This window comes from Euleptes europaea, chromosome 3 (assembly GCF_029931775.1).
Source record: "Euleptes europaea isolate rEulEur1 chromosome 3, rEulEur1.hap1, whole genome shotgun sequence".
Lineage (NCBI taxonomy): Eukaryota > Metazoa > Chordata > Lepidosauria > Squamata > Sphaerodactylidae > Euleptes > Euleptes europaea.
The window spans coordinates 83,682,036-83,699,313 of NC_079314.1; the positions used below are offsets into that span (position 1 = coordinate 83,682,036).

Below are 17,278 nucleotides of genomic sequence, written 5' to 3' on the forward strand. Positions count from 1 at the left end.
AAATCCCTTATGATCAACAAGTAATGAATGAGCAACAGATGCATGAAAAGAAATTCAGTAGCTCAGGGACTGGGAGACAATTCCATCCTCTACGTTGAAATCAAGATCTGGGGATGCCCTAGAGAGTCTTTTCTCTGATTAAGCATTATATGGGAGAAAAGGGAAGGTAGATACTGGGTACTTGGAAAAAAGCAGAATCCTAGTAAAGGAAGGTCAGAGGAGATGAGCTAGAAAGGAATTAGGGACCAACAAAGCAAGAATGGATGGGGAAAACTTCGTCTAGGATTGAGAAAGTCAGAGGCCTGAGTGGTGGCAAAAAAGGTGGACAAGAGAAACAGATAGCTGATATGGTGGTTCATGGGACAACTATTGTTAACTACTGGTGAACATCTCTGTATAAGGGAGGGGGAAACTGGCACTTTCCCAAGGGACAGTCATGTTCTGCTGCATTGTTTGCCGGAATACCTTTCTGTCATGTTCGCCCTCCTCAAGCATCTCTTCATGACATTGTGCTTTCATCTGCATCCAATGTTCATTCTGGATTGCAGCTGTGTCCTGGTCTGACTTGCCCTCCTCCAGCATTCTCTTAGCCACATTGTTCAGCACTGCCACTCGACGCTTTCTATTCTGGGTATTTGCCATACAAGTTGCAGGGGACCACTCTGTCACTGGTCTTGGTTGGTCATCCTCCATCTGGGCTACTTCAGAGAAAATTAATATTAATATTAATACTATACAGTGGTTAAACGGAAAGTGAAGGGTGGAGCGATAAATAAATTACATAGATAAATAAATTGCATTGGGTTGTGAAAATCATGTTGGTGCAGGTGGCCAGTGTGCATCACAGACCATGGCATGTGCCAGAGGTGTTGCATAAGTTTCCTGGTAGAGCCTGCACTGCTCAGCCATGGGGTGGGGAGCAGAATTCCTGCTTCGGTGGAAGGGTTGCACAATGTTCTGTGTGGACACTGCACAGCACGGACAAACTGTATTGGTGGGGAGGGACTGGAGAATATACCAAGCTCAACCATGGGCTTGGGGGGCAGTCTTCCCACTTAGGGGTGAGGGTTACCTCCTGGTCTTTTAGAGGAGTTGCTGGTGCAAATTTGAGGACATCTTGGGAACCTTCTTCCTGGCATTCTCCTTGAACTGCCTCTGCTTTGGGGTAGCAGCTTAGTGAGCACTGTAACATTTAGGTTTCTGTGGATCTTTATTAAGGTTTTCTCCATAAAGATTCTTTAATATGACAAAGGAAACTTTGAAATCAAAGAGGCCAATTAGAGAAGAAGTGTAAATTCCACATGCTAATTTGAAGCAATCCTTCACTTTAATTTATTATGGTTCCTTTTAGTTCCATGTGTTGCAAGCAAGGAATATTTGCATGTACAGAATGGTATGCAACAATGATATGGATCTTCTGAATCGGGAGTCTTTGAAGTCATGTTTCACAATCTTGTCCATATTTCGACTCATCATGCAGATGACTCTGCCACATGAGCATTTGTGTTGGATTGTCTATAATGGTATGTTACTCCTTTTCCTTTCCACTTGCACTTTTAAATATAATTTCCACATTAAGCCATGAGAAATAGTTCTTGAGTAAATTCTCCAATTTAAGAAGAGTTTTTACTCTTGCGGGGTCCTTTTCAACACTGAAACTTATAAAGAATTTTAATTTTGCTAATTTGTGTTACATTTCCCGTGTCGAGCTTTTGCAAATTACTGTTTATGTGCATACTTCAGTGACAATTTCATTGCAAACAAATGAATACTGAAAATGTAGAAACTTGTTAAATTAAAAACTGATATGAATAGCATGAAATACTTTTGTGTGAAGACACTGTACATATATTGGCAATTATGAACCCATTCCTGAAGGGGGGGGGAAGCTCCTTAGGAGCTGGCATGACCCCACGCTGGCATAGGTGCCACCTTATTGTGGAATAAGGTGGCACCTACGCTGGCATGGGAGCAAATACACTGGTGTCCAGCTGGCGGTGGGCCCCGCCGCCAGAGCAGGCATACCAACAGGGATTTCTTGGAAGGGAAAGCCTGCACCAGCATGGGGGGTGTTCCTGGGGTGGAGCTACCTTTAGGCAGCTTCCACAGTCCTTTCACCCTGGGAATGCCCCCTTGAGTGGCGGCAGGGCTGCGCCATCTTTTTCAGCGGCACAGACCCATTGTAGGCAATGGGGGATTTCCCCCCTTTTTTAGTTTTTTTATTTTTGAACAGCTTTTTTTAGCCTCCATGGTGGCTGGAAAGCCCCTGAGGAGGTCCACCATGGATCTGCCCCCCTTCATGATTGGGCTGTACATTCTTAAAGCTTAGAAATAAACCATGACTTCTTGAATCATAAAAAGGTGGCATGATTTCATGAGACTGTCCAACCATTTAATGATCATTTAATGCAAGTGTTGTGCATTTTGCTCGAGGTGTTCTCATTATGTTACCCAGAACATTATCAGATACTCCAAATAATGCAAATGAAAAAAATTTGATATTGGGAAAGGTGGATTAATTAGTAAACAGTAATAATCTATGCTCTATTTTCAAGCTTCAGAATAAAAAACCCTCTTGCTTATACTGTTATTTTGCCATATATGCACATACTCGCGTGATAATTTTAATACAAACAAATAAGTACTGACAAATTTAAAAAACTGGTGGCAAGCTGGTGGCAGCTTAGTTATATCTGGGCTATGTTTTGTTTTCTCCTTGCAAGTACTTAAAGACTGGGTGGGGGCCAAAAGTAGTTAAGAAGGTATAAACCAAGGGAAGAGTCAAAGGGCACCTGTCCCATTGCTGTTAATCTGTGGCTCACATCCTGGGGAAGGATTAGGAAGCCTCACAGCCAGGGGGAGGATTAGGGCGAGCCCTGATTTGTTTGTTTTGTTTAATTATATTACTTGTTTAAATTGATGGATTCTGTTTTGATATTGTTCAGTTTTGGTCCCTTTGGTGAAAAATCAGCATGCAAATGACAGATAAATATATACAAGTATTTAAACATATTAAAATTATATATTTGTTCTTACAGGTACAATTTATATGTATACCATATGTAGACATTTGATGACTGTTGGTCAATCTGCTAAGGTATGGCAAGATAAATTGGAAACATTTATCTCTCTTCAAATTGTATGTCAAATCAAATAGAAATAGTTTATCATGAGCTACGTTAGTAGCCACTCTGGATTTTTTGGGTGCAGCCTCTTCGAAGAGAGAGAGAGAGGCTTAGGTTTTATGTTAGGGAGCAGACTTATATGGCCAGAAGAACAGCTGAGGTCTTCTGGGTGGGATTTATAAAAAACAAACAACCTGTAGTAGTCTCCTGTTAAGATCAACATTTTATAAGGATTTATTTATTCATAAGGTTTTTAGAGAATTGTAGACTTTGTACTGTAAATATAAGCTTTCCTAGTTCGTATTTTGCATGATTTGTACTCAACCCAAAATTTGGATTAAAATGAAAGGAAGTTATACAAGCAGGTAAATGTTGATTAGTGTTTTGATTTCAGAATAGCTATCAGTGTAAATAAATACATGTGATAATAAATTTCCAATCTAAATGCAATGCGTCTCATTCTGATATGGATGATTTTTCTACTAGGTGTATTTAAGTTAAGCTGTAGTGCCATCAAGTGGATTTTTAAAATAGTGAAATAGTTATGTGACTTGTAGCGACCTGCTTGGGTGAAACCTGTGTTTAGAACGTTAATGATAGGTGGGTTGAAAATAAAAGACTTGCAAATAAAGTCCACAAAAGCTTCTAGCCTATTTGCCTATGTATTGCCAATTTAATGTATGTCATACACTCAAAATCTGACTGCAAGAAAATAAAAGGGAAAAAAATCTTCCAGTTTATAAACGCTTCCTTGCTTGGTCACCTGGCTGAGATTCTTCCTTATCACAGGAGACTAGGCAAGTGGCTTTTTAAAGCCTGTGCTATGTTTGTCGACGTTAGCCTCCCATTCAGGTCTGCTTTAAACATGATGCTATATGCAACAACAACTAGAATAGCACTGTATAAGTGACTCGTTCCTTTGTATTGATTAAACATTGTATTAATTAAACATTGATTAAACATGATGCTGACTGATTAAACATGATGCTGACTGAGGAAAAAGACTTGTCCTGCACTGCGTCTCATTTAAGATGGGCAGCTACTTGTACTCTATAACATGCAGAACTGCTTTGCACAGGTAGCAGGCCAGTTTAAAAAGGACACTGCAAGGGCAGAGTCCCATGGGAAAATGCTTCTGCCTTAGCCTGCTGCACATTTAAATCAGTTTTCAGCAATGTAATTTTCTTCAAACATAGTTTGTATTTCTGATGGCTTTTGAGCATAAACAGCAATCTCCCATAGTACAGTTGCATAAAGCTACCATTTTAATATAATGTGATTATAAATATATAATTACATAATATGCACTAAGCAGATTAATATACTCTGTTGTATAATATTATGCCTTAATTTATAGTTGTATTTTTTAACAGGTGCTAGAATATTTACTGTGGGCCTGTGTATGTATGGAGTCATCAGTTCCACTTTTAGCTGTGCATTACTTGACATGGAGGACCACACTTTATGCTGCTGTTTGCCAGTGTTACTATGACTGCCAGTTGGGCATTCATGGAGAGGTAGCAATTTACTATTGTGAAACATATTTCAGTTTTTATTAAAAGTTGTATAAGATTTACAGGAAAACAAACTGCTCTTGGGAGCTTCTATAAAGGTCTCTGTATTAACAGAGGATATTTTTGATTCAGCTGTGATAAGGGACTAGTTGATACTTTGCCATATATTTATGGCTGATTCTGTCTGTATATTTAGTCACCAGTATGGTGTAGGGGTTAAGAGCTGTGGACTCTAATCTGGAGAACCAGGTTTGATTCCCCCACTCCTACATGTGAAATCTGCTGGATGACCTTGGGCCAATCACAGTTCTTTCAGAACTCTCTCAGCCCCACCTACCTTACAAGGTGCCTGTTTTGTGGAGAGGAAGGGAAGGCGGTTATAAGCTGGTTTGAGACTCCTTGAAAAGGTAGAGAAAATTGGGATGTAAAAGCCAACTTTTCTTCTTCTTTGACCTCAAAATGCTCCTTCCTATCCTGTCCCTAGCCTACTTTTCCAGTTCATTAATCAATCTCCCTGGTAGGTGCTCCCTACTCAACTCACAGCTTTGCTCCCTCTCCCTTCTTGTTTATCTGTATCCTCAGTTTTAAGCACTTAGGCTATAATCCTGAAGGGGGGCTGGAGCTCTTTAGAAGGTGGTGTGAACCTGCGCCAGTGTAGGTGCCACCTTATCACCGAATAAGGGGCAAACATGCTCGCACCAGAAAGCCGCTCTGCTGCCGGTGCTGCTACGCCGGCAGCGAAATCTCAGAAACGGGAGCCTGCGCTGGCATGGAGGGGGGGCATTCCTGGAGGCGATGCTGCCTTTAGGCAGCTTCCTAACCCCTTTGGACCCGGGAACCCCTTTGGACCCTTGAGCTGCTTTGTGGGTACACCACATTTTTGGTGGTGTTGGTTCGCTTTGCTCTATGGGAACATTTCCCCTTTTTGGTTTTGTCATTGTTTTTGTTTTCGGCGGCCACAGATCTATCCCCCCCCCCCCAGGAATGGGCTATAAATCATAGATTTTAAGTATCCCCACTATTGATTGGACCTGTTTCATGGTAACCTTCTCAGCTTTGCTATCTCCTATGGGACTTCCTAGCTGGAAGCTAACTTTAGGATGATGGGCATAGGAAACCTGAATGCTTGAGGACAGTTGGACTCAAGTAGGTAATTATTGCCATTCCTTTTCTTTGCCCACCCCACTTGTTTTACACTAAAATAACCTCACATACTCAAGTTATAAACATATTTTTATTCTGTAGGTATTTGCACGCCGTGGTCTGATCAAAATTGATGAACTAAAAAAACTAGAAAACATGAGTTCATCATTAAGTGTTGAAACAAAGCAAATATTCAAAGAAGCCACTGTGAAGGTATGAATATTTTATGCAAATTGCTTATTTAAATGTGATAACTGATATGGAAGAATATATGATAAACAAAGAGTAATGTAGTTCAATGAGGTTGACAGTAGAATTGTAACTTTGAATGGCATGTTTCGTATCCATTGTTGTATTGTGTTTAAGTGTTAATGTTTTAATTTGTTTATGGTTGTTTGAGTTGGTTAGAATAAAATTGAAAACAAAACAAAAGCAAACTGTCTATTTAAACAGGCAGATAATATAAACATTTCTACTTTTCCCTCCCCCTCTTTGGGACAGATGGCTACAATGATCTTCAAAAGATCTGCATTTGAACCCAGAAGAAAACCAAAAGGGGTTGTTCGAACAAGACTGAGAACTAATCTAAGAGAAGCACAATATGTAAGTTTTGGTATTTTGTGGCAGTTTTTAAAAATTTTGATTTGTGTTTAATAGTCAGTTTTATGATTCTGCACATATACACAAAAATTGGGAATGATTTCTGCAGCTCCCTATAAATTAGTTTTCTTTAGAAATTCTGTTTCTTAAAGACTTGCTTCATATTTTGAGTAAAATATCAATAAGCAGAACTTTCCTTGAAAAACTTTAATTAAGTGTAATAATTTATATAAATTTAGTTGAACTCTGACCATACCATACTATTATGGAATTACTTTCAGTCTTGAAGTTTTTACTTGCAGTATTATGGAGGACGTGATTTACTCTATAATGATTTATTTGAAATGTAAGTGGTTCTTGATGTTTTGTTTTTGCTCTAATTTAGCTGCCATGGCCTCGTACAATCACAGAACGGCTACTACTGGAACTCTTTGACTGTAATTCATCTCATTTTTTTGCTATATTGGAAGCTCTGTTTGATAGAAACAGGAGGACACTGGTCCCTAGTCCTCCTGTTCCTGATGAAATAGAAATTCGTGATGTGGTTTCAGAGCTCTTTTTTGCAGGCGTGGACATTCTTTCAGGTAATTGAATTAAAAAATGATACTTTTGGAAAATCATCTAAATAGAGAAGTAGAGTTACGACAATAGAACATAAGGAAAACTAAATTTATTCCTTTTTTCCCTCTTTTAACCAATACCAGAGGTACTTAACAGAGCAATCCTGTACAAAGTTGTGTGTGTGTGAAGTGCCGTCAAGTTGCAGCCGACTTATGACGACCCCTTTTTGGGGTTTTCATGGCAAGAGACTAACAGAGGTGGTTTGCCAGTGCCTCTGCACAGCAACCCTGGTATTCCTTGGTGGTCTCCCATCCAAATACTAACCAGGGCTGACCCTGGGAGACAATAATGAATTTGAGCAAGCTAACTTACTTTAAAATGGCTTTGAATTGTTACTGAAAAGCATTTTGTTAATTAACAGATGTGAAAGAAATGCATTTTTAAATTATATTATTTTTAATGCACTAAAACTTAACAAATTTAACTGTTCAAATGGAAAGAACTAACAAGTTAGTTCTGTTACAGGTGGTATACATGGAATCTCATCCACTGACCATCCTGGTGTAATAACTGCATCATCATCATCACTTATGGAGCTAATATTAGCAGGTAAATTCATTATTTTTATTCTTAAGTAATTTCTCGGACCATTTTTAAAACAGTTCTGTTTCAAGGGAATGTTTTCCCCAATGTTAAGCTTCCCCTTCTAACGTTTTCTACACAAGGTTTTTTCATTCATGTTCCTTTGAAATAAACAGCCATTTTACATAACCACTCTGGTAGACATTTTTTTCCTTTCTAGATTAGACCCTGGGCTGATAGGATATATTCACTAATTGTTCCTCTGCATAGGAGTGAATGAGTGCTTGTCTACTCTTACCTCCCAGTCCCACTCAGCATTTCTGTGGGGCTTTATATTGTTATCCTTCAGCTGTTGTCACATTTTTGGCTTACCGTATATACCCATGTATAAGCCGACCCGCGTATAAGCCGAGGTGCCTAATTTCTCCCCCAAAATGGGGAAAAATTAGGCACCCGCGTATAAGCCGAGGGTCGGCTTATAACCCCTCCCCCCCCGCAGGCTTACCTGACAGGGCTCCCGGCGAAGGCGGTGGTGGCGGCGGCGGGCCCCCCGCAGGAGGCTTCCAGGGCGGGGGGAGCAAGGTGCGCCTGGTGGCGGCGGCCGCACGGCCTTCCAGAGGCCGCATCAGGCTTCCCCCGGCCCTTCCAGGGCGGGGGGAGCCGGGCGCGCCCGGCGGCGGCAGCTGCGCGGCCTTGCAGCGGCCGCAGGAGGCCCTCACAGGGCGCTCCTGGCCAGGGGAAGCCGCATGGGCCCGGCAGCGGTGGCGGCGGCGATGGCGGCGGCGGTAAGTTGCCCCCTCCCTCCTCCCTCCTCCCCCCTGCCCCCTCCCCTCCCTTACCGTATTGACCCGCGTATAAGCCGAGGCCGCTTTTTCAGCCCTTTTTTTGGGCTGAAAAACTCGGCTTATACGCGAGTATATACGGTACTGATTGGCTGAGTAGCTCTATCGTACTTGTAATATGCCTTGAGTCCCTGTGGAACAGGTAGACCTAATATGAAAATAAATAAATATGTCTAAATAACATGTACGTATTAAAGTGTCATGCAGTTTATTAATTGTGAGCTATGTAAAGTGTTTGAACAGAAAGGTGAAATATAAAGCAACAAAACAAGCAAAACAAATAAAGGCTGGAAAAAAGGACCTGACCCTGTGGGAGAGGTGGTTGTTCATAGTAGTGCCGTGGCAGCACATCAGCGGACTAAGCAGCAGAAGGAAGGGCCATGTTGTGCCTTCAGGGAGAGAAGTTGAGAAGACGCTGCACTTCACACCCTTTCCCCTTCTCACCTCCTTACTTTAGTCTGACAATTGCCATCACCCTCATCTTCCTCAGTGTGAACCGTCCTTTGCCCTTGAGGAGAATTGCCCTGGAATAGCAACTTGCTGTCCAGCTTGATAACTCCACTCTCACAACACAGCATTCCTCAAAGCCACTGACTTACTCCTACTGTCAGATCACAATATGCAAAAGTGCCTTAAAGACAGACCTCGCAAAGGGGAGGAAGGATTTCCTCCTCTCCTTCTCCCTTGTCTTTTTGGCCTCATCTCATCCTGCTCTTTTCTGCCCCAGCCTTGATATTCCCTTCCTGCTGCAACCCTCCCCTGTATTGATTGACCTCCCCATCCACTGTTAGGTTATTGCGATGTTTCCTAACTTCCTGTTATTGAAGTGACTTTTTATTTAGAACATTTCTGTGCCTCCTCTCCAGAAAACCTGCTCAAGGCATTTACAAGTAAAACATAGTAAAAACATAAAACACCATAAAGGTGTTTTAAAACTTTGCATAAAACACTGAGCCCCTTAAAACAAGTCTCATGAAACAGTTCTCAGGGCAGAAGCAGACTATGAAACTGGTGTTATAAGATCAATTCCTTAATTAAATGCTTAGGAAAAAAGGGACATTTTAGCTTGGTGACTAAAAGAGAGTAGAGTAGGTGCCAGGTGAGCCTCAAGGGGAAGGGTATTCCATAGGTACGGTGCTATTGCTGAGAAAGCCCTGTCTCTGTTCACCACTTACCTTGCTTTTGAAGGCAGGGGCACAGAGAGTAGGGCCAGTGAGAAGGATCTTAGCTAGTAAGCAGGACAGTGTGTAAGGAGGGGGTCTTTCAAGTACCTTGGCCCCAAGCCATTTAGAACTTTAAAGGTAAGAACCAGCACTTTGAATTGTGCCTGGAAACAGATGGGCAGCCAGTGCAGATCTTTTAGTACAGTGGTGATATGATCCCTGCATCTTGCCTTGACAGTAGCTTTTCTGCCACTTTTTGGGCCAGCTGAAGTTTCCAGAGTTTCCAGCAGAGATAATCACTCTGTGGGTCTTGGAGAACCACATTTGCAATTCCCAACAGCTAAGAGGCATATGACCACTGTATGCTCTGCACACCACCCTGAACAATAATATATACCTATAATGTAACCCTTTTAATCAGTTGATCCGATAGAGTTATCTCTCCCCACTGCCATTGAATTTTAGCCAGCCTTTGTGTGTCTGGAGTGAGGGGAAGGGGCTTGCAAGTCAGTGTTCTGATGCACAGGAGTGTGCAAGTTCTCCAGACCTGTTTTTAGTCTGGATGTTACAAAATAAATGCTTCGCTATCTTCAAGTCCCCTTCAGGGTTGACTGTACTTCTACAAGAGAAGCAGTGGGCAGAACCTCTCTTCATGCTAGGTTTTCTACTTGCAAGAAGTTTTGTTTGAGGGGTTAGTATTCAGCAGTGGTACGCAACACCAGATTCAGCTACATTTATTGACTGGGCCTCATACACAAAACCACTATGTTTCCACGACCTTGGTATTGTTGTCATGGATGGACAAGTTGTGCTTTGTTTTAAAAATAAAGCCATGAGCTTTATCTTTGGCCATACCCATAAAAATGATAAATTATCCCGACCGAAAAAATTGTCTACTCTTCTAAAACATGGGGTGGTGCAATGGGAAACAGTTCTCAAGAGAGCCATAGGTGGCATGTCAAAAAACCACATGTGGTTCCCGAGCCACTGAATGAGTGTCACTTGTTTACAGTGTTATATAAATGAATAGATCAACACTTGTAGCTTAGTTGCTTAAAAGTTTTATGTTTTGCATTCCTAATTTTTCCACATTTTGGATTATGGTTGTAGGGAAGAATGCTGTTACTGCTGATGCAGCCTTGAGGTTTGTGAAGATGGCTTTCAGCTATGAAGAATGGGATGCATTTGATCAAGCAGCTGGATTGTTTTTTACTTTTATTAAGGTAACCTAATGTACTGTATCAGAATTATTTAATTTGTATTTTTCCCCAATACATCGAGGCCTATATAAAATCTCCTTCTCTAAATATTTGTTAGAGTCAAGATAATTCAGTAAGGAAGAAGGCAGAAGCAGAACTGAAATTACTGCTTATAATGCAGTCTTTACTATCTCCAAGAAAACCAAGGCATAATATGTGTGTTCAAGAAAATAGTATCAAAGATGTAATTTTTGCTCGAGGCTCACGGAGAAAATCCATTGCATTTCAAGGTTTGTCATTGTTGTAGTTATCTGTCAGCTGAAATAGTTTATATTAGAGATTTCATTAAAGCATTTTAGTCCAAGATCATAAGAACGTTTTTATAAAGTGCCCTCTATGGTTTCTTGTAACTATAATAAATAAATACTAATCTACTGCTTGACATTTCCCCAAATGCGACTAACAGAGCAATCCTCAAGGGGGGTGGTGAATACCCTTAGGAGCTGATGTGACCCCTGCGCTGGCATTAGTGTCACGTGCTGGCTAAACTGGCACTAATGCAGGCGCAGGACCAGTTATGCTGGTGCTGGGGAGTGGCGGGGCAGTGCGAGACAGGGGTGTTGGCAGAACTTCGCCAGCAATGTTTCTCCAGCGCAAGGGCTCCCTCTGGCACAAAAGAGGGCATTCTCGAGGGCAGGTTTAATTTAGTCAACTCCCTAAGCCCTCTTGCTTTGGGAACGCTCCCTTTTGGAGACGCAAACTTTCACCTGCAAAAAGGGAGACACAACCCCATGTAACTCAGTGGGGCTTTTACATGGGGTTTGGGGAGAAATACATTTTCCCCTTCTGCACCGGGCCTCCAAGCTGCTCAGGAGGCGGCGTGGCTGCACTGTTTCCAAGCCCACTGTATCTACCCCCCCTTCAGGATTGCGCTGTAATACCCTTAATTCTATTTGCAAATGTAACTGTTGGTGTCCTTGAAGTGCTGTTGCATTAGGCCATGTGACATTGTATCACTACAGCAATTATTATTCAAATCTTGTGTAATTTATTTGTTGCTACACTAAATTTTGGATTGAGCTGTTAATTTATTTCACATCCAGAAAGCACAGCCTATTATTTAGCAGGGAGAAGAGTGGGGGGAATTATTTTCTATATATTGCTTGTATGCAAGCGATGTCTTGTTAATATCACCTGACACATAAAAACCATGATTTTTAATAGATTTTAAATGGTCATATGTTCTCTGCCACCTTTAAATATTTATTTACTGATACTAACTAACAGAGAATGTTCTTTATTTTCACTACTCTTCATAGATTGAAATCTCAGCTGATGTAGTTTTATTTTACATTGAATTTAAATTGTATTTTATGAAACTGACTGCTTTAAATCAAATAATTTCCCCCTCCCCACTCTGTCAACAAATTACAACTGTACAAGCATTAGGAAAATCTGGAGAAACAACAGATGATCTTTTTCGATTGGCAAGGACACTCTATTCCTGCATCTGTAAAGAGGTATAGTAAAGTTGTGGCCACTGATGTATGAAGTATTTAGTGATCATATGCTCAATAAATTAAAATCAAAATAAGATGCACATTGTTAGAAAAAACTAGTATGTAGATGTTACATCAATTTTAAAAATTTGATCTCTTTAGCTTTTTAATACTCTAGAAGGCAACATAACACTTCCAAAGAAAGCAGACAACTTTAAAAAACAAAAAAACTGCAAGCCGGAGAACAGACATTAGTACTAAAAACTTTGATGTGATAGGAGCTTGTAGAAAAGAGAGTAGCATATGTAGCCTGCTACCTGTGTGTACAGGCTCATCTTTGAAATGAGCCACACAGGTTCAGATAGTCAGCATTACAAGTGTGTTTTTAATATGAACCCAGAGACATAAATGACAAAAACAGTAGAAACTGTACATTTTTGAAGTATAAGGTGATCCATAACTACATCTTCAATCCTTTAAATGCAAAATGGTGGAATAAGTTAGTGCCAGCTTCACTGAACAGTTTGAAATGGAATAACATGCAAAAGGGCTGGAAGACCTATTGGAAAATACAGGATATCTGCCTTGCCAAGCAGTAGTTCGTGATGTAGGTATCTACCTACAATCCAATATATAGTAGGTGTTCAACACACGTTTCCAGTGTCGTCCAGATGCGGGTGGTGCCATTAAAACAATGTTAAACCATGGTATTTATAACTTAAAAATAAATAAATAAATACTGTTTAGTAACATTTTAACCACAAGCTACATGTAACTGAAGAAACACATTTTTAGCAACACTATCCGCAAGGCCGAATCTAGGCATTTCTCCAGACTCATAACTGAATCTACCAAAGCTGTAGGTGGTGCTACAGCTTTACTTCTTTCAGTGCTACAGTTAAAACTGACTCATAGTTTCAGGTTGCCAACCAATGTTCAGTATAAAAGTGACAACCTTTGCTATGTAATTTTTGTGTTGGCAGAAAATAAATAGGAGAAGCAGAATGAGGTAGTTGAGACCTAATGTGTGTGGTATGCCAAAGGTCTTTTTGTTTTAAAAGAACTTTTTGTTTGTTTAAAAGAACAACTAGAGTTTCAGAGTGGGTTGCTGCCGATATGCGGATGGCATCTGGCTTTATATTACATTAACTAAGCTTCTGGAAGCCGGTGTGAAAATTCTGAGCCAGTGTCTTGAGGTTGTAATCAAGCGGCTGAAGGAAACAAAAACTTACAACCCATTCCTGAAGGAGGGGTAGTCGACAGCCGTGGATGACACAGCTGCACCGCCCCCTGAGAGGATTCTCTGCTGAAAAATGAAAATTAAGACAGCATAAAAAAAACCCGTGAAACTCACCCATTGAGTTTCATGGGGCTACGCCAGCTGTTTTGCTTAAAGGGGTGTTCCCCAGCCGAAAGGACTTTGGAAGCTGCCTAAAGGCACTTATCACAGCACAAAGTGGCATGGATGCTGACACAGGGTCACGCTGGCTCCTATGTGACTCCGATCCCCCCATTCAGGATTGCTCAATTAATCCAGATAGGAGTGATCTTTGGTAGATTAAGTTAAGAGCTTGAGGGTGCTCTTGGACCCAGCCTTGCCAATGGATAGACAGGTTGGTGTTGATAGCAGCACTTTCAGTTTTGTCAAGTTTGTACGCTCTTCCTACTTAGCTATGCTGATCCATGCTACCAGATTAGGCTGCTGCAATGTGCTCTGTGTGGTGCTGCTTTTGAAGATGTCTTAGAAACAAAATACAGTGGATAGTTTCTTGTTTGGGGTCAACTGCTTGAAATGTACATTGATTCTAGTTCTGCATCAATTACCCATTTGCTTCTGGGCTCAATTCAAAGTGCTGGTTGTTACCTTCATGGCCTAGAGCCCTCATACTTACCAAACTGCATCTCTCAGTGTACTCCCATGCACCAGCTGTGTTATTCAGACAGCCTTGTCCTTGTGGTGCCCAATGGCTTTTTCTATGGTAGGAGCGGTCCCTTGAATGGCTTACCAGAGTGGTTGCAGAAGGGAGCCTTCATTTTCCATATTCAGAAAAGTTTGTAACATAGTTGTATTTCAGAGGGTGTTTGGTGGAGGGTAAACTGCTTTGGCGGAACTGGCTGTTTTTGTCTTTTGTGGGTTTTTAAAAATCTTACTAATGGACTGTTACATTTTTTAATGTGTTTGTATCTAATTGTTGCCTTGCTAGCTGCTTTGAATCTAAGGAGCTAAGGTGGGATATAAATATTTTAAATACATTGATTAATTAGTTGAAGTTGTTTCAGAACAAGTGGGAAAACCAGTTGGAGGGAGAGTCATGGTTACTTCCCATTCCAGTGACGTTGGTTCCTGGAGGTGAGTAGTGGTGACATGACAAGTAAACATGTCAACTCCTACTCCAATGGGATGTTCCTGTTTCAAACATGCATGGCATGTAACCAGGCAGGAATAACCACACTTCTAAAGTAATGCAAGGATCATTATTTTTAAGTTTAAAAAAGGCTAATATGGTGAAATACAAACTGATGCGCGTACTCTGCCATTGCCAATTAATCAGTAGTTGTATATGAAACTGTTGAAAAAATGCTTTTTCCTCAGGGCCTCCAGCCAGACAGAGAAATGGTAACAGATGTAACAATGTTTTTGTGGCAAAAGTGTAAGATGGGAATTCAGAAGATCCTAGTGAGTGGAGACAACTACTTAAAGACTGCTCGTAAATACCAAACTTCCAAGGTAATCTCTTATTATAAATGTATGTTGAGGAAGGCAAAACATCCTGTCATTTCCTGTTCGTCTACAATTGTTTGTAATGTTTTAAAATGTTCATTATCACTCTGCCTACTCAATGGCAGTCGTGACGGTCTTGCCAAACAAATGTTACAAATACATGTGCGATTGTAACTGAGTAGTCAGTTGAGCACTTTGCATCTCTGTGAGTGTGGGGTTGTTTGCAGTGCACAGATAGTGGTGATCTTGGTGAAATGGGTATTCTGTGGTGACTTGGATGGGCATGGTATGGATGATGGGGTCCAGAGTGGGATTGAGGTTATGGTTTCCTCATCCCCTATGACTGGTGTAGCAGTGTTGTGTGAGTAATTTGAAGGTTCTGGATATTGAAGACTACACTGTCGACTGGAATGTGAAATTCCTAAATAGGGTATTTTCAACATTTATGGGAATCTCATTATCTGCTGTATCTAACAAGGAACATTTGAAATACATATGATCCAATGTGGATTGGCAGTCTGTGGTGAGCTGAGCGATTTATACTACAAGATCTGATTTTAGATTGACAAAAAAACTTGGCAAGCAGTTCCTTTCTCTCAGGTGTATTGTGTAGACAAGAGGTACCCTCATCACCCTGTTAACAGATTCCCTGCTCCATTGGCTAAGACATCTAACTCCTCTCTTTTGTCTTCAGCTTTGTGGACTTGTTACAGTATAAGCGTTCTTTTCCCTTCTTATCCGTTAGTGCCAATTTCCTGTCAAAGGCTTCATTCAGATGTTACAAAAAACATGTTTGTGTAATTAAGGTTAGATAAACTACTGAATGTTAACTGGCAAATCCTGCATTATGTTTAAGCTCTGATTTATCTTTCCTCTTTCTCACCTCCCAGAAAAGGGGATATCCTCCCTACCCTCCCAACTCTATGGTCAGACAGCTGTGAAGAACATCACTATTCAATAAACTGTGGTTTCTGAATTGAAACATTACAACAAACAGTGGTTAACAAACCAGATGTAAAGCCTCCTTTTGAAATCCTGGTTTGATGCCAACCAACACATTTGCTGTTTTGGACCTTTTACATTTGAACTTTACAATTAACCAGGGGGTTGGACAAATTATAGTTTATAAACCACATTTTATCATCATGTCAAAATCCACCTATTGACTCATGCAGTGAGGTGTGGAATCTTTTCTTACTAATAATTTTTTTGTTACTTGGCAAGAAGATTGTCCAAAATCTGTGCACATATGTGTGTATTTTGTGATAAACCACATTTAAAAATGATTGTGTTTTCTCTTTAGTGGGTTCATATACTTTATGTTCTTAATGAAGTAATTCACACAATTAATTTTGGAGATGCTAATGCTGTGGTGATGGCTGAAGTTGCCTTACGTCTAACTGAAGTGTTGGAGAACACAGCAGACTACACACTCAAATCTGAAAGCCTGTCAGGTATACTGTTGAAGAAGATAGTTGCTTGTAGTTGATATTATTATGATGTCATCTTCTAGGAAAAGAGGAAGAAAGTGTTAATGAAAATCTGTTTTATAAAGTAGGGTTGTGCATATTGATATATCCGAACTGAAAATAAACCTTAAATTAGCCGTTTTGGCAATATTCGGGTTTTGGGTCGACCGAATACCAAAATCTGGGAATTTGTCTGAAGCTGAATAGGTGATTCCTGAAAAAGCTGAATAGATATTCGGCTTTTTCTAGTTTCGGCTATTCGCCTTTGCTCAGATGTACAGCTGTGTGCTTTTTCCCATTTTTCTATCTTTGACTGGTTTTGTTAGGGCTCAGTAGTTGGGGCCCTATTGAGGTAGGGGCCATCTAATTGGAGCCAGCTTGGTCAGACCAAACTAGCCTAGAAGGGTCATTTTAAAAGACGGGCTCACCCAGTCCCATCTGGAGGGATATACCATCCAACTAAAAAGCACCAGCTTCAACAGCTGCTGAACAGGCTTCGTTCTGAAGAAGACTGGTCACTCGCATGGATGAACAGTCTCCTTCACAAAAGCTGCCTTGGTCATGACTTCGGCTAGCTCTGATATCACCCCCCACCCCCCGAAAACCTGCTGACAAACTGAAGGTCGCCCGCGTAGAGGTTTTGTTTTCCTGCACCGTGACCATCTCTTGAAATCAGATTTTTGATTACTATAATAAAGAACTGTTCACAGGATGTCATTTGCCACCTAAATAAATATTTTCCATGCCTTATTTTTCTTGCATTTAAGCTGTTTTTCTCAGTTAGGAAGCTACTTTGCATGGACATCATGCTGTGCTCCCTAGATGCGAACGGATCTTTGTTTTTCATCTTATTCCTCAA

General features: G+C 40.7%; 1 protein-coding gene across 1 annotated transcript in view; it reads left to right on the forward strand.

Annotated features, from left to right (window-relative positions):
- The window catches only part of CFAP54 (cilia and flagella associated protein 54), a 159,377-nt gene that overhangs the window by 6,732 nt on the left and 135,367 nt on the right, over positions 1-17,278 (forward strand). The window contains exons 4-17 of the mRNA XM_056846527.1: positions 1,352-1,523; positions 3,039-3,097; positions 4,499-4,642; positions 5,885-5,995; positions 6,284-6,385; positions 6,768-6,966; positions 7,201-7,203; positions 7,469-7,552; positions 10,641-10,753; positions 10,848-11,019; positions 12,179-12,249; positions 13,223-13,237; positions 14,831-14,956; positions 16,254-16,404. Coding sequence (XP_056702505.1) covers positions 1,352-1,523; positions 3,039-3,097; positions 4,499-4,642; positions 5,885-5,995; positions 6,284-6,385; positions 6,768-6,966; positions 7,201-7,203; positions 7,469-7,552; positions 10,641-10,753; positions 10,848-11,019; positions 12,179-12,249; positions 13,223-13,237; positions 14,831-14,956; positions 16,254-16,404 — 1,522 coding nt within the window. The remainder of the gene's footprint in view (positions 1-1,351; positions 1,524-3,038; positions 3,098-4,498; positions 4,643-5,884; positions 5,996-6,283; positions 6,386-6,767; positions 6,967-7,200; positions 7,204-7,468; positions 7,553-10,640; positions 10,754-10,847; positions 11,020-12,178; positions 12,250-13,222; positions 13,238-14,830; positions 14,957-16,253; positions 16,405-17,278) is intronic.